The following is a 16,530-nucleotide window of genomic DNA, read 5'->3' as shown; positions in this document are numbered from 1 at the left end:
AGTTGACTTTGGAATATGTCAGTGCTGGCTTTACTTCTTAGCAGACATTTAAATGGTAGAAAACTTTCAAAGGCAGAGCTTCTGTTGACAGTGGGAAAGGGATCATCTAATTCCATCCACGCTCCTGAAAAACACCCCTTTATCTTGTTAGTAGAGCACTTCAGTGAAACCACATGATTAAGCTTAAAATGTGAACCTGTAATGATAGTAAAAGTAATTATTATTCTTGTCCTTGCTACAGAGGACACCAAAAGTACCTTCAGATATTAAGCTGCATCTGCAGGAAGGAGAATCTGAGAACCATTTTCTTTTCCATGCTTTCTTTGAAATCTGTTAATCCCCTTGTGCTGGAAGAGTATGCAGACGATATTTGGAAAGCAGCAGAGGAAGGGATGCTGTTAACAGAGAAAATGCGTATTCACAGAAGAGGTGTTGTGTGGTATCACAGCAAGTGTTAAGGCTTTTTAAGTGGTAGCTTATGAGGCATGTTTTGGGTGTCACTTCCTGCCAATTAAGAAAAGAGATGGTCTTTGGGAAGAAAATCTTAATTCCTGGGTGAGTTGCATTGACATAGGAGGAGAATGTAGGTGACTATAAATAAAAGGTTCAGACCTGCAGATGTTCAAGGAACTGGGATGGATGGAGGGCGTATTAGAAGCGGGGAAAAAAATACCTTTTTTCTAGAAGTTTGAGGGGGTCTTAGGTTTTTTTTGTTGGTGCTGTTTTACTTGGGTTACTGGTGAACTAAGGATGGGAGGTAAATATTATCGGTAATCATTCTGTAGCGTTTTTGGTCTCCCATCTTCCCTTCTTTCTTTTCTCACGAGAAAAAAGTGTGAAATGAGAAAGAGTGAAAGATAAGAAATAAGTTCAGAAAATGGCAGAAAGGAATTGAAAGAAAAAAGTAATCAGCATATAAATACTTTGTTGAAGAAAAAGAGAGACGTGAATAATATTTTTGTGGTTCAGCAAGTCACTTCTGGGGTCAGAATTGCAATTTTATCAAAAGATTTTGACCAGCTGCTCTCAGACTACCTTTTGTCAAAGGGTTGTCTGGAACAGTGCAATGAAGACTTACTAACTGAGCTTTTATTTTTGCTAATGCTAGCTTAAACTAATCCAACAAGCAGAGTACATCTTGTGATGTATTCTACTGCTTTTTTATTGCTTTTTAAAAAGAAATGTTCCGTTACTGACTAAGAAGTGGAGAATAATTTTCAGTGGCTGTCCTAGCCTTTCCCGTGTGTTAGCAATCTTTTGGTAGCAATGGTGTGTTGAGAGATACAGAAGGACAATATTTGAATTTGGGAAGGATGGTTCATTTACTCCTTTTTTTGCTTATCCCAGGAGCTCAAAGTCATGATTAGTGAAGTTAAAATTTGAGTGCAGATCTCTGTAGAAGGTAATTTTACAGCCTTTAGGAACTCTTCCTAAAAATTCATAAAAAGATGACTCTGTTAACAAAAGCATTTCATGTGGTTGCCTCTGTTACTTAGATCTATATTGCAGCCTGAAACCAAGGCAGAATTTGTCCCAATTAGCTTGATAATTTTTAAACAGGGTTAGTGGTTAAGTCACTTTGACAATAATAGAAGTCACCCACTGGGGAGCCAGTCATATGAGTACAGGTGTTATAATAATCGTGTTAACATTTTCAGCGTTGCTTGAGGAAGGAATAACCTGGTTTAAGTAATTTTTTTACATTAGGAAGTTGGCTGCAGATCAAGTTAATGATGGCTGCTCTTATGACATCATTTATTTTTGGTTTTTAGAAGGGAATAAATCAACGTCTCTGTGGCCTAGGCCTGCAAGTTGCAGGTGATGTGTAGGACTAGATAAAAGACTGGTCCCAATAATAGGAAATGCAGGTCTGTGTGACAGGCACTGTTATGTCCAGCTGGAGCCAATATTAAGTGGGGCTCACATGGTGTAGCATAGTTGGGTTTTGCCTGTGTTAGTGTGCGTAAATAACCTGCGATGTGGGCTGCGATCAAGTTAATTCACTGGGGATGCAAAATTGAATCAGGGCTGGGGTGAAAGGCAGACAAACGGTTGCCTCATGTTACGAACTTGTTTTGTAGGTTGGTAGGTATGCAGCAGGCTAGCATAATTGAAATGGTTGCAGGAAGGGATGGTTGTCTGTGGATGAATATTTTGGTTGGAATAGGAACTAGAGCAGGATGATTTGGGAGATTGAGGAGCTAGCGGAACTTGTCTTGCCAATTGTTGAGCCCTGTAAAAATGGAGAAAAGGGAAAAGGCTACTGAATTGTAATAGCAGAGCGTGTGTCTGAATAGAACTGTTCTGGGACAACAGCCCAGTGGAACTTCTGCTGATGATTTTTTTTCCTGCAGAAATTGTTCCCTGAGGGGCCTTACTTAGAACATTTCTTTTTTTCTTTTAGGTTGATCCATTCATTAAAAGATGCGAATATACTTAAATTTCTGTGACTCAACTGTTTTAGTTCTGTGTTGGTAGCAGCAAGCATATCTGAAGTGTTCAACTGTATATATCCTGGAGATGTTTTTGGTCCTTGATATACTTTTAATGGAAGTGAAGTTAAAGTGGAGTAGGTGCTGAACATTTTAGATAGGCCCATCCCTGAACTACATTGTCATTAGAAAGCGTAACAACCACTTTAGTGCTTGTATGCCTCTTTCAGGGCAGTAGTGTAAGAAGGTGATTGTGTTAGTGAGTCAGCAGAGAAGGCTTTCTTACAGAGACATCACTGGAAGATGCTGCTGTTTGTATCCTACCACTCTCTGCGTATTGGGTGATATTTGGATATGTAGGGAACCTGTTTTCATTGTATCTTAATTTAACTAGAGGTAAAGCACTCAGGGTTTTTTTTGGGGGGGAGTGATGTTGTTTTGGTTTGGGGGTGTTTTTCTTACAAACAGCCACAAAAAACCCAGCAAATGTTGATCATCAGTGCAACTTTTCTCTGTTTTGCATGGCATAGGGGCACTGAATGGTTTGTGGTGTCCAACTCTTGTTGAACTGATAAGGTTGCCATTGTGGTAAAATGTTCTTTTGCTCTCCCGATAGTTTACAGGTATTTTTCCTCTTGCAAGAAAGAAATGGTGGTGTTTTGACTATTTATTTGCATTTGTGTGGTTTGCTTTTTAGTTGTCCTTTACACTGAAATGTGGCTTAACACTTTTGAGAACTTACAGAGTAAAAATTCAGTGTAAATTGAAATATTACAAACTGCTAGGAGGATTGTGTGAATCCCCTAACAAGATCTGTTTCCGTGTTCTTTCACAGTCTTTGTGAGAATCAGAACTTATATTCATGTTAATCTCTGCCCAGAAGGGTTGTATGGATTTATTGATGATACTGTCATCCTGTGGGGCAGTATGTGTCACAGATAAGGGTTTCCAGTGTTGCACCGTGCAGGGTCAGCTCTGTTCCTGTTGACTTGAGTGCAAGGCAATGGAATCCCACAATCTGCATTGTCAAGGCATAACATTGGAAGACTACTGTCTGTTTCAAAAAGGAAGAGTTGGAAGCAAGGCAGAGATACAAAAATTGTGTGACTGAACACTAGAAAACAGAATAGGAAAAATAGCAACAGGTGTTATCTGCAAAGTGATCATCAGCTAAGGAGAAAGCACGTGGCAACAGACGCTGCTTGTGTAAGCACTGGTGTTATGCATGTTTGCTTGTATTCAAGGGCTGTGGAGGTGGTGGACTGCCTTCCTCTAATAAACTGGAGAAATCAGTGAGTGCAACCTATTGTCATAAAGCCCATAAAGCAGAATGACTCAATAGATTGATAAACGGTTTCATGTTATGATTTCACCCTCAGCAAATGCTTCTTGGGAGCATGTAAAATACTTGCCCTAAATTGCCCTGGCTAGTATTACTGCTTTTTTGAGTAGCTCTTTATTTTGTGAAAGTAACCCCTTTGGCTAACTGCGTTGTAGAGCGAAGTACTACTCTTTATTCATATGGCTGGCAGATTTGGAGCCTCATAAATTTGTTTGTATCAAGACTGTGTGCAGTAATTCAAAATAATAGTTTTTTAATTTTACTGATTAAGAATATTGAATTGTCAAAATAAAACAATAAAGTGCAAGTGATACACTAGACAGACCTGGATGTGGCTTCTAATGTCTTCTCAGTCATGCTGCTATTGTACAAGATCATTCCTTTTTAGTGGTAACAAGTTCTTGAAATGTAGAAAGCAGCAGTGTGTGCCCTTGAAGCTCAATAATCATGATTTTCACTGTTGTGCAAACCAAACGGGATCTATCATTAATAGCAGCACACAGCACAAAACACATGCAGGGTCAGAACTAGATTTTTTGAGTTTCACAGTACATGGTATGTCAACATCTTCATTAAATTTAATTACTTGCAGCAGCAAATGCGTTGAAAACTGTGAAGTGAAACACCCAGTGCTGTGTTACAGCTTTTTCTGAACTTTAGCCTTTGCCAGTGGAAAAGAACTTTGCCTCATCTGGAGACTGAAATATAAATACACCTGCTTGCTTTGCCAGAGCTAGGCTGGGTACAAAACTGCTTGACTAAGTCCTGTTTCTGGGACTGATGTTTAAGAACTGTAAATCCCTTCCCATTTTTGTACACTTTCAAAGTGGATAATGCATAATCAGGATACGCGTCTTCTGTGGCACTTGACAGATGAAATCCTGAGGGGTGCAGAGGGCCTTTAGCAGGTTTGCTAAAGCAATTTCATGTACTACCAGAACAAGAGGAGAGAACAGTGGGAAGCAAGGAGCCTTTTCAACAAAATTCTCTCAGATGGTGCCAATGAGGCAGGATTGTTACAGTGATCCTCTCAGCCACACAGCTCCCCCTTCCTTCAACCTTTCAGAAGAAAGGCAAGCTTTCCATATTCTCAGACATACTACCCCTGATTTTTTTTTTTTTTTTTTAATCCATACCGTAGTTTGTGGCTGACTTGTTTATTTCTATTTGTGTGCACTGTTGCTCTTGATAAGGGATATTTTTCTAACCTTCCAATCAGGGCAGAAAGCTCCTAAGACCGTCCTCTTCACCTTTGGTGCTGTTTCTCTCTCATTGCTACTATTGTGTCTTAGTGTTTTATGGCTGCTGCTGTTTGGAGAAGACCACAATGGTCAGAGTCCTCACAGCCCGGAAACCTTGTATTAGAGCAGAAAAGCCTTTTCTTTGCATTTAGTTTGGGGTTTGGTTTCTTCTCGGGGGGAGGGGTTTGGAGCCCACTCTTTTGAAGTTTGAGACCCTTTTATTTGACTGTTGTTTGGGGGGGCAGAGAGACAGTAGTGACTACAGGGCAAATTCAGGCAATACTTCAATACCCAATTGCTTTAATTGCAAGGTGAGCTGGAAGGATAGCATCCATGTTAAGGATGCTAGATGGTGATCTGCGTACTGCAGAACAGAAGATGCCTCTGCTTTTGTAGTTACAGTCAGGCTGCAAAGAGCTGTCTACTTGTTCTGCCTGTTTCCCTGCTTTTGTGCCCCATAGGAGTGATGCTGCATGCTCACTTTGAAGTATCAGATTAATCCTTCTTCCTTGCAGGCTATTTTTTTTTTTCCCCGGCCATGTTCCTTCTTTCTCTAACCTAGAGCAAGTTTCTGCTTTCTCCTCAGACTTTGCCTGTCTTTCCTTCCCAGAGGTGCTGCCAGTGGCCACACTGCCTGCCAGTTCTTGTTAAAACTCTCCAGTACTTGTTGGTGTGTCTTACTTCTTGTGGTCAGTGTTAAAGTAGTTATCAGAAATTAGATCAGGTGGGAACTTTTCTCCTGCATCAGATTGGCAGGGATTGGTGGAACAAATGCAGGGCTTGTTTACCTCCAAGTTTACTGAACAAACTCTTCACTGTTTCAAGGACCTAGGGCACTGGGGATGACCTTGTTCTCTGCAGCTCTCTTCCACTGGTGTATAGTTGTTTGGCTTTTGGCCTTTTCCTACAGCATGTTGAGAACAGTTTTGTGGCTGGTGGAACAGAGGGAGATGTTTATTCTGTCGTTGGCTGTGGTCAGGGGGGTGTCAGCTTGCTGTTCATTGTGTTCTTTTCTGGTCCTGAGCTTTTTGTGTTTGAACTGAATGGGTAAAGGCAAAATTGATATTCAACAGGATGGAGACAGGAACTCATGCAGCTGGGAGAAGGTTGCTGTCAGTCTTTGTATGGATTTGGCCAGCCTGCTGTGATGGGATTGATGTGATACTGAAAGACTTGCCTTGTAGAGAGAAGACAGAATAAGTTGGTTAGGTGGATGAAGTAATAAATGAAGTAAGAAACATCTTCTGGATTCCTTCCGGGCAGACAGAAATGACCTGATTGCACCCACAGGGGAAAGAAAGAAGCATATCTAGACTCCTGTTGTTTTTTTTTCCTGAGGGTTTTGCTTTCTTTTGGCTCTGATTTTTATGTTCAGGATAGGGGACGAACTGGTAGGTGATGCTCTCTTAGCTGTCACGTACTACTGCTGTCCCTGGAATTTGTGATCACTCTATACAGAGTAAAAAGATGCTATTGCTGTGAAGGGATATGTGGTATGACTTGACCAATGCTATGCAAGAGAGCATTTCTGCAGGCTGTTGTTCCCACATGTTAGTAGCCTTCTTGTGTAAGCTGACTGATACTCTCTCTGTCCCCTGAGACTCCAGTTACTTTCTATTGATCTAAAACCTGCTAGAGGGATTTGGTGCTTGATGGAGAGGTAAAACTCCTTTGCTCATTTTAGGTCTGTTGAAATGGACATATGTCATCATCCTAGTTGACGGCCCAATGTTTGATGTTTAAGTAGCTGCTTTTATTTCTTCTTTAAGGGACATTCTTACTACATTTTGGTACCACTGCTTGAAAATACTACCCGAAGTGATCTGATCTCAGAGCTGGTGATAGAGATGAGGCCTTTCTGTTAGCAATAATAATAATAATGTCAAGGTGTATGCTGGAGGTCTCCAGAACAAATGACAAGTTCCTGAGCTCTATGATTAGAATGGATCCTCAGTATCCATATATTGTCACTGTAATTTTAGGGCCAGTTTTAAAGCAGAATGCAAAAAATAAAGCATGATGAAGCTGGATTTCTTCCCCCTCTTCATTTCAAGATTAGAGGCAAGTGAGCATTTAGGTGACAGCAGCATGTGTGTTTGTGGCTGTGTGTTTGTATTGATACAAATACTTAAAGGTCCAGAGCAATAGAGAAGGAAATGTGGAGCGCTCCTGAAAAATATCTGATTAATTGCCCTTAAAAATGAGAAGGAAATCATAGAGCATAGTAGCATGAGAATGGTTCGGTTACCGGTGCCAAAAAAAAATTGCTTGGTAGATTATTGTCTGAGTGAAGAATCATCGAAGTAGGAAATCTTTGTAAATTCAGAAAAGAACCTGTTGCCAGTAAGTCCTTTTGGCAGATTGGTTAAATCAGCATCTTGCGAAAGCTATTTCCAGATCTGTTTGTGTTCCTCTCTTCTGTAAGTGCACTTCCATTTATGAGGTTTAAGTTTAGCTCAACAGAATAAGGAATAGCTAGGCAACTTTTTATTTCATGCATTTTATGGAAATAGGTAAGCACATAGAGATCCCAATGTTTGACATGTAGCAGAAGTCTTGGTTTTAGGTGCCACCCTCTATTTAGACAAAGGAATTTTATTCCTTGACTAACAGATGATAAGAATATAGGGTTGAAACGTGACCAACAGTTTGAACTGTTCACCCAGTAAAAGCCAGTGGCAGCAGAAACATGGATATAGTTTCTCATCTCTTTTGAATGAACAAGATTGCATAGTCCATGTATCTTTCTGTTTGCCCTCTTCTGAGCCTTAAACATATATGTAATATCTTTTTCACAAAAACTGGTCCAAAATGATCCAAAAAGTGGCCTTTACAGATAATGCTGAAATAAATTCCTCCAACAAGGTTTTGGGGTTTTGGTTGGGGTTTTTTTTTGGTGTAAATCCTTTAAATGGCCATTTTATTCCAGGGCTTTATTTTCTTTCCTCCATGATTACTCTTGTCTTTTGGAGTATGCAAACAAGGACACAAAGTTTGTTTCCATTACATCTCGTTCACAACATCCTAGCAATGTAAAGGTTCTTTAGTAGAAATCAGAATTTACGTAGAGGAGTAGGTTCATATTCTGTTTTCAAACATGTAATGAATAAAAATTCCTCTACTGTATGGTTACCTAAGCTTCTTCATGAATGTTTTGTTGCATCCCTCTGAATCTTAGTCTCTTCTATCTTCCCCTCCCCTCAGCTTAATTTATTGCCAGAACATTTCACCCTCCCACATATTCTTCCTTCCAGGTCAGTGCTGCATGGCATAAAGTGAACAAATGTGTGTAGTCTTGACAATCTTTGTATGACACCCTGCTTTGCCACCTTCCCACTTTTCAAGCTGTTGCGATTCATGACTATATGCTATCCTGCCACTCAGTAAGCTGGTAATTTTGAGTCCCATTGAATTTCGGAAGGGATTATGTTCCTAAATCTCGTAAGTTCCACTCTTAGCCTTACCTTATGCCTTTTAAAAGAATAATTATTATTAGTTCAATCCTCCATGCTTTTGGCCATATATTTTGTGTTTGTTGGTATTTTTTGGTATAGTATTGCATCTTGATTTGGTTTCACAAATATGTTTCTATCCAGAGCAAACCATTTGTCTGCTGCTTTTCTTAATTCCTTGGAATTTTTCTGTCATTCTTCATAGAAATCTCTTTATGCGAATGAATTCAGAGAAAATTAAATAGCATTCCAAATATTTTCCTTTTGGTCTCTTTAGGACTCTTTCTCACAGACCCATAATGTCCTAGGCCTGTGTTGTTACTACATTCTCTTTTTTCCCCCAAAAAGCATTTTTAAGCACTTTTTGTTATTTATTGGTTTTTTCTTATCTCAGGAGCCAAACATCCCCTTCCCCAGTTTCATTTGTCATACAAATGCTGATCTCTTTTGACTTTGGTTGATGTTTCTGTGTGGATGTACCAGGAAAGCATGGCGTCTTCATTTTTATCTCCCACTGTCTCCTTGTGGTCATTGAGCTATTCAATTATTAGTAGTTGGCAAATGCAACAAGCTCACTTTCCAGAGTACTCCAACAGTAGCTTTTTCCTGAACAGTGTTTCTCTTCCATCCCTATCCCTCATTGTGCAGGCATGCAAATGCTTGTATTAGATGCGTCTAGTTCTGTTCACCCTAAAAGGATGAAGCAATGGTTTGATTTCTTTCCTTTAATAAGTACTTTTTCCTCTGGTTTCTGAACTGCTTCTCAGTGTCTCTTACTTAGACGTGTCCAGGTATATTTCTGGTCTACTGTTGTTTGGTTTAGGTGTCTTGTTTTAGTGTGTTTTGCTGTTGTGTATGTGTTCATCAATAGCTCTGAAAATACCTACAGATAACTAAAACATCATTTAATTTCTGAGTAAATTTATGTATCCGGATCAGAATCTTTAGTTATTTTTTTCTTCTGAAAAGATCCCAAGTTTTTCTTCTTTTAAGTATCTGAAACATGTTATATGCTGCAGAGGATCCATGGAAACTTGGATTTTCATTTTGCTTCTGTGGTGGGTTTTCATTGTAATTTTTTTCCCCAGTGTATGATCCCAGGGTCTGCAGGTGTATATCAAGCTGCATTTTCACAATTGCATTGCATTGCATTGTAGTGGAGACTGTGAATGCTCTTTTGGATGAGGTAGTAACTTCCAGTATTGTTGACAGACCCATTGTGCCAGTCTTTGTGTCTGTACTCTGAATAAAGTTTTCAGGGTGGCAACATCACTTACCAGGCATTTAAGTGTTTTAGGCACTCTGGAAATGCTGTCTCTCTTCACCCTGTGCAGAGACGCTATGAGACTTACTTATGTATTATTACTAGCACGCAGTAGTAATTTAGATATGGCTGTGTTGATGGGGCATCATGTGGACAGTCATTTCTACTGCTTTCCTTTCAACTAGTCATTTCTGCATTTGGGTATGAGAATGCTGTTTGTTGTATACTGAGGGTAGATTCTGCGGTCTTTTAGATCCATAGGTGCTGGCAGGGATTACACTACTTGCTAGCCTTGTTATTCTTCCTGTGCAGGTAGTCTGTAGGTAGATGTGATACATGAAATCCCAAATTGACATTTGCAGCATCGCCGCTGTTCTTCCATTTTTGACTACATCAATTACTGTTAATTTTTGCCTCTTGGCATGACGTAGGTGTCCTTTCTTTTACGTCAGATCATCCCATGCTGTTACCTTGCTTTTGGAGTTGCACAGTGAAGTCCTTCCATTCATTTTGGATGAGATTACTTTTCAAAATGTATCTCGGTATTTTTGGTGGGGGCCTTGTTAGTTTGATTGATTGTTTTAAATCAGTCAGGGCTAAGTAGTCCATTTTCTTTCCTTGCATTGCATATATGAACATGCTTTATTTTCTTGTGCTGCCTCGAAGCTGCTCAAAGAAAAAAATGCCTTTTTTTTCCTTAACATGTAATCTGTACTTCCTGGTGTTTCATTTTTCTTCCCCTTCATGTTTTCTCTTTGCCTTAGTGTTTTACATTACTTAATACAAATTCTCTTAACTCTTCCCTTTGCTTATTTTAATATCTTTCTTCTGCTTTCTGACTTTGATGTAAGCTTCTAAGGTCATTTTACTTTTTTCAAACATGGATAGCTAGAACCTCTTTCTGCTCCAGGCCAAGGTTGTTAACACTTTCCCGGAGTGCTCCCAACCCTTTGTGCTTGGGGTGCAGGACAATGACTGAGGTGGAACTTGCATTGTGTACAGCCATGACTCAGTTGTTGGTCAGTTCTGAAGGAAAAGCTCTGCTCTCTTTCTCCTTCATTCTCCACTCTTACATCCAGGCATCCTGTTGTTGCAGCAACACTGCCAAAAGGTGTCCAGCAGTTTGGTGCACAGCAGCTTGAGGCCTGTGTAAATGCTAAGGCTCTTATAATACTTGGTCAACATCTTAAGTCAGCCCAGCACTGAAGTACATGCAGAGCTGTTTGGAACATCAGCCTGCTCTTCCAGCAGGAGTAGAGGAAGTGCCCATGTAGAAGTGTTCTGCCAATTTAAGGCAGCGCTGTTGCTCCTTGGCTGTGGATTTGCCTCCCTAGTCCTTCTCTCAGGTACTGCTTTTGAAAAATAAATTAAAAAATCCAAAACCTCAGCCCCATCACCTGTTTCTTATTTACTGGCAGGTCATTCTGTGGTGTGTGCTAAAACGCATGTTTGGAAGCAAACTCAGTTCAGTTGCTATCTTTCCACTGCCTTCACTTGTTTTGGAGTGGGCATGAGAAAGTGTGGTTCACTGAAGTCAGTGGAAAACCTCCCATGCTTTTAGTCGGCTTGGGACTCTGTCCGAAGTGTTCCTGGTGGAGCTGGGTTGCACCTGCATGCTAGGATAGCTGCCTGGCAAGCTGATTCTCAGAAACCAACAGAAGCCCTATACACATGTTAATTCTGGGTGTTTTTCTTCAGGAAGTGCTAAATCTTGCACTCCAGAAGGATTGCAAAATAATGAAAGCATTTGGCAAGGGAAAAGGGGAAGAGTACACAGGCAGAACTAGGGACATGCATGCTACCATTGTTTAAGTGTAAGACTCTCCGTATAAGCTCTTCAGATGGCTTTTTTTCTGTAAATATAGCTATCTTAATTGTAACAGACCAGTATACTAAAAAATGTAAGGTGGCCAGCATGAATCCTGGTTGAAAGAAAGTAAGAATTCAAAAATTAAAGGTAGAATTTGCTTTTGGCTGTTCCTGATGACAAGGCAAGCTACTTCGTGTACTTTTTTTTCTGTGGGAATAGACAGGTAGCTATCTACTTTTGCAGTTTTCACATACCAGATGCCATAGAAGTATGTAAATATCCAATTAGTTCGAAAGCTGGAATAATAGACACCAGATCATAGGGGAAGTAAAAACATCTGAATTATAGTAGATCTTCCAAAACTTCCTTGTTCTGAAAATAATCATTTTTAAACCTGTAACTTTCTTAGCAGTGGATATCACCGAGACTTTGGCTAGGAACCTTGGTGATGTGATGGAAATTTTTGATCCCTTCTTCCTGAGGAAGGGAACAGTAAGCTACAAACTAGACTTTAATCTGTACGCTACAAGTAATTTGACTAGTACACATACAAAAAGAACTGTTTCCTGTGCTATGATCATTTTTTAGGCTGTCATATCCTTGTCAGGAAATCTGTCTAACTGTGTTTTGAGCTTTTAGAAGCATTGAACCCTGTAGTCCAGACACCAGGCTGCAGATACGCAAGTCAGCAAATCTGCTCTGAACCATGCATAGTTTTGGGCCTTAAGGTCCTGTTCCAAAAGAGGGTGAGCGCACGGTTGCTGCCTTTGAGGGCGAAGAGACTTCTGCAGAGGTTTGCAGCTCCTCAGGCCTGTCTTGTGCCAAAGCAAAGTAAGTGGAGAGCCTGTTACAAACACAAGAAAAAGAAAGCCTTCACATTTGAATGGGTGGAGCTCACCGTGAGCCCTCATGGTGAGCAAACCTGCTGTAGACATGGTGGAAACAAGAGATGATAAGTGCTGCATTGTAATCCAGCCTCACTTCATGAGGCTTGGATAGGAAAAACAAAAAGTATTTCATTCATTTTACCAGAATCTTTCATGTCTCTGCCTTTGTCTTTGCTGTACACCTGGTGATGAAGCCAGGGGAGCCCGGAGACATTTATCTCCTGCTTGTGTTTGTGTGTTTGGGGTTTTTTTGTTGTTGTTAGTTTGTTTTTCATTTCTCGGGCATGTATAACCCCCTTCTGTGGTAGTGAGAAAAGAAAGCAAGCATTTTACTCTTTTGAAGACAGGTGGAGAAGTCCCCACACCGAGTGCTGTATAGGCCTGTTTCCCTTTTGTTTCTCTGTACTAATTGGTTAGAATGGACGTTGTTAAGTTCCCACAAGTATGTCTGTTAGAGAATTCCTACATATCCAGCCTCGGGGAATTAAGCTTTGGAAAATGAAGTATCCATCAAAGCAGGAGGTGGCTGGTACAGTTTGTATCCCCACTTCCCCGACCCCCCCCCTTGCTTTTTTTTTTCCTCCTTCCAGAAAGCTTAAGAAAAGAGCCTTTTGTCTTCTTTTCAGGAAAGTTACACTGAAATTCATCTGTGCTTTATTCATCTGCTTTTATTTGTGCCATTCATGAGCAGCTGTGGGTTATATAGGACAAAGCAGATGAATTCCTAACCTCCACATTCAAGCAGTGTGTTGGGAAAGGTTCAACGCCACCCTCCCCCGCTCCTTTTTTGGGGGGTCCAGCTAGAGTATTATAGCTTTCAGTTTCAGTACTGAGACATCTCTGGACTGTGTTTCTCCACATCCTATTAAAATGGTGTGACAGAGTTCTGCTGGGTTGTAGAAGGGATGCGTCTATACAGACATACCTACATAAACAGATCTCTTTCTAAGTATAGCAAAACTTAGCAGCTTCTAAGGAAATGTGGTTTAGAAGTTTGCTTTACTGGAATTTATGATCAAATATCTTTTTTTCCAATAATGACTTCATTTCAAACATCATCAGCTAGGAGACTTGAATTTACCTTTTGTGAAGGCTGCTTCAAATGTGACACAGTAAAATTGTATCATCTCGCTAAAGTTAACTTTTGATGTGGGTTTCTTAAATGATTCCATGAATGAGTAGGGAAGAGTATCCATTTATTTTTCCTTTCTTTTTTTTTTCCCTTTTAGATAGGCTATTTAACATGTATCCTGTGCCAGATCTTCATCTTGTGTAAACTGGCATAAGACATTTGAGAGGATCTGGTCTGATTTATGCACTAAACACATAAACACTTGGCAGTATGATTAATGTGCTTTACCTTCACAAATTAGAAGTGTCTTAAAACCAGACTTCTTTTTAGACTAATTTTAATTTAAATCTGTCAATTCTCCCCAAATCAGATCTCAAAAGCATAATTTATACTGATCACTTTTTAAATTGTAGAATACAGATTAGGTTAGATTAAGAAGTGCTACATCTCTTAACCCCTTCAGAAAGCTGTCAGCGGATTTCATAACAAACATCTTGCTCAACCCCCTCTAAAAGCCAATAGAGGTTGGAGGAGGCCTCAAACCTTTTTAGATTTGTTGATCCACCTGGAATAACAACTTTCTTCTGTTTCTCTACAGACTCTTCATACTCTGAGCCTCCTGATGTTCAGCAGCAGTTGAACCACTACCAGTCTGCAGCTTTGGCCAGGAACAACAACAACATCAGCCCAATCCCACTTTCCGGGAGTGCTGCAGGAGTCGAAAAAACGGAAGCCATCCTTAACTGTGAATTTTGTGAATTCTCCTCGGGTTACATACAGAGCATTCGGCGTCACTACCGTGACAAGCACGGAGGGAAAAAACTCTTCAAGTGCAAAGATTGTTCCTTTTATACAGGCTTTAAGTAAGTAGTGTGCAAAACAGATAAACTGAACTCATAAGGTGTTTTTTAGCACTTGAAAAAACTTCTGAGATCTTTGAGAGCTGGCTGTAGCTAACAGAAACATGACCACTGCTGACCAGGGAGAGGAACATAGGAAATGCCATGCCAGATCACAGCAGCATCCGTGTAATCCATTTTCCTTTCTCCTACAACAGCCGGTACCATCTGCTGCAGACGAAAGCACAGTAAGTCCTTGCAGTAGGTTTCACTTGCTGGAGGAAACGGTACAGGTAGTACTTTTTCCTCAGCATATGCAATTAGAGGGCTATCCTTATCCTCAAGTGTGAAAATTTTCTCTACAAAAATAAGGTCATTTCCTCGTGCAACCAGCATGAAGCATGGGACAATCAAGTGTCCTGGGGAGACAGGAGAATTTATATCACCTTTCTGAAGAAACCTCTCTTATGTAATTTTATTTCTCCCACCATCTATCTAGCTGAAATGCAAAGCATTCTCTAGCATATCTGATAGCATATAAAGACATTTCAGAAAATCCAATTAGATGTGCAAAATTTAAAAACTCGGTGCTCTCTGTGTGTGTGCGCGCGCGTGTGTGTGTGTGTTTTTAGCTGCTGTTCCGTAAGGAAAAAAAAAGGCCTATGCACCTGTGCTGTTCATCATTTCTTCCTGATATGCTGGACCCTCGAGCGTAACAGCCTCAGTTGACATTTAAGGTCTCAAACTTGTTAAGTCCTTAGGAGACTGGTGACAGTAAGCAGTATGACTGGATAAAGGGGAGGAGTTCTGTTGAAGAAAATGTTGAGCACAAACCTGAGAGAATCCACACAAGAGCAACCTCTAGTTACATGTCTCTAGCCTCTGTTGCTTCAGCCCCTTGCTGCCTCTGTGGTAAAATTTGCTGCTTGTGCTTTATACCTTGATTGCTATCTGTCTTAAAGATTACCAGCAATTGCCAGCTCTGTTCAATCTGTTCATATCTTGTGAGTGCCATTTTCTTCTACCTGGATGAAATGAAATTGTCTTAAATCAAGCAGCATTTAAACACGTTAATAGTTGCATAAGGGAGTAGCATTCTTTCATGTGGTGTCTCAAACATTCAGGAATTAAGCCTTGCTTCTTTTAGAAGCACAGTATGTTTTCTGTCTTTAAAAAGGGGGGGGGGGGGGGCAAAAAAACCCCATACCAATCCCCTCTTCAACTCACCATAGAAACTTAAATGCATGAAAGCACTCACTGAAGTTCATAGAAATACACCTGTAGAATTCAGTAGTCGCTGGATCAGGCCCAGAGCCAGTTGTGTTAGTAAGTTGCTTTGTGTTCAAGCTATCAGTCTTGAAGAACTTCAGAGACTTCTAACTCTAGTTCAATGTGGCAAGCTCCTTAGCTTTTGCAAGCTGTGCCACTGCTTTAGGAAAAAATGATCGATTTCCCCAAGTTCGCAGACACCTCTCATTTCAGTAGTTGAGCTTGTGGTTAGATAGGTGTACAGTTAATTTCTTCTGTATGCATGTCTCTTGCAACTTTTAAGTATGCAGCCAGTGTAATGCCAGCATGAATTTTTTTGTTCAAAAGTACTGTGGAGTATTCATTCATTCCTCCACGTTAATAAGTAGAGTATTCTTAGTCTTGGATTTTCAGATCCTTATAGCTGATGCTTTAAAACTTACCTACTCAGTGCCAAACTCACTGTGAATGCAAGTCTGTTTTGTATCCTGGATCTAAACATTTTAGCTGGTTTTGGGCTTGTCCTACAAAGACAGAGGTGGTTAAGGATGTTATCTGCCTCCAGAAATAAGCCTGTCCTCACCTCTGCAAGTCCAGAACAGTTGATAGATTTTGTTGAACTTGCTAAAAATTTAATCTTTGCCAGAGAAAGTACACTGAATATTTTAGCCTAAAGACAAATAATGAGCATGAAAGATGGGAATTCTTTTGCTATCTTAACTATAGCAATGTGACTATAGGGCGACCCATGCAAAAGAATATCCTGTCAGAATGAGTGTTTGTTACTTGAGGATACAAGCCTGCAAATACCTCTGCTCATGTGTTACTCATGTGAGTAGCCCTGCTGAAATGCCATGTGGCACTGTGAAGACAAGGCTGAGTGGTATCTGTACCATTTTACATGACACATCCCTTATAGAGCTGTGACACTTCATCGTTCCCT

At 40.2% G+C, this 16,530-nt stretch overlaps 1 protein-coding gene across 3 annotated transcripts in view; it reads left to right on the top strand.

Annotated features, from left to right (window-relative positions):
- ZNF462 (zinc finger protein 462) overlaps positions 1-16,530 on the top strand; it is an 89,766-nt gene that overhangs the window by 58,078 nt on the left and 15,158 nt on the right. For all 3 annotated transcript variants that reach the window (XM_076362018.1, XM_076362016.1, XM_076362015.1), the window contains one exon: positions 14,099-14,363. In XM_076362018.1, the coding sequence (XP_076218133.1) occupies positions 14,099-14,363 (265 nt within the window). The remainder of the gene's footprint in view (positions 1-14,098; positions 14,364-16,530) is intronic.

This window comes from Aptenodytes patagonicus, chromosome Z (assembly GCF_965638725.1).
Source record: "Aptenodytes patagonicus chromosome Z, bAptPat1.pri.cur, whole genome shotgun sequence".
Lineage (NCBI taxonomy): Eukaryota > Metazoa > Chordata > Aves > Sphenisciformes > Spheniscidae > Aptenodytes > Aptenodytes patagonicus.
This window is presented reverse-complemented; position numbering and strand designations above follow the sequence as displayed.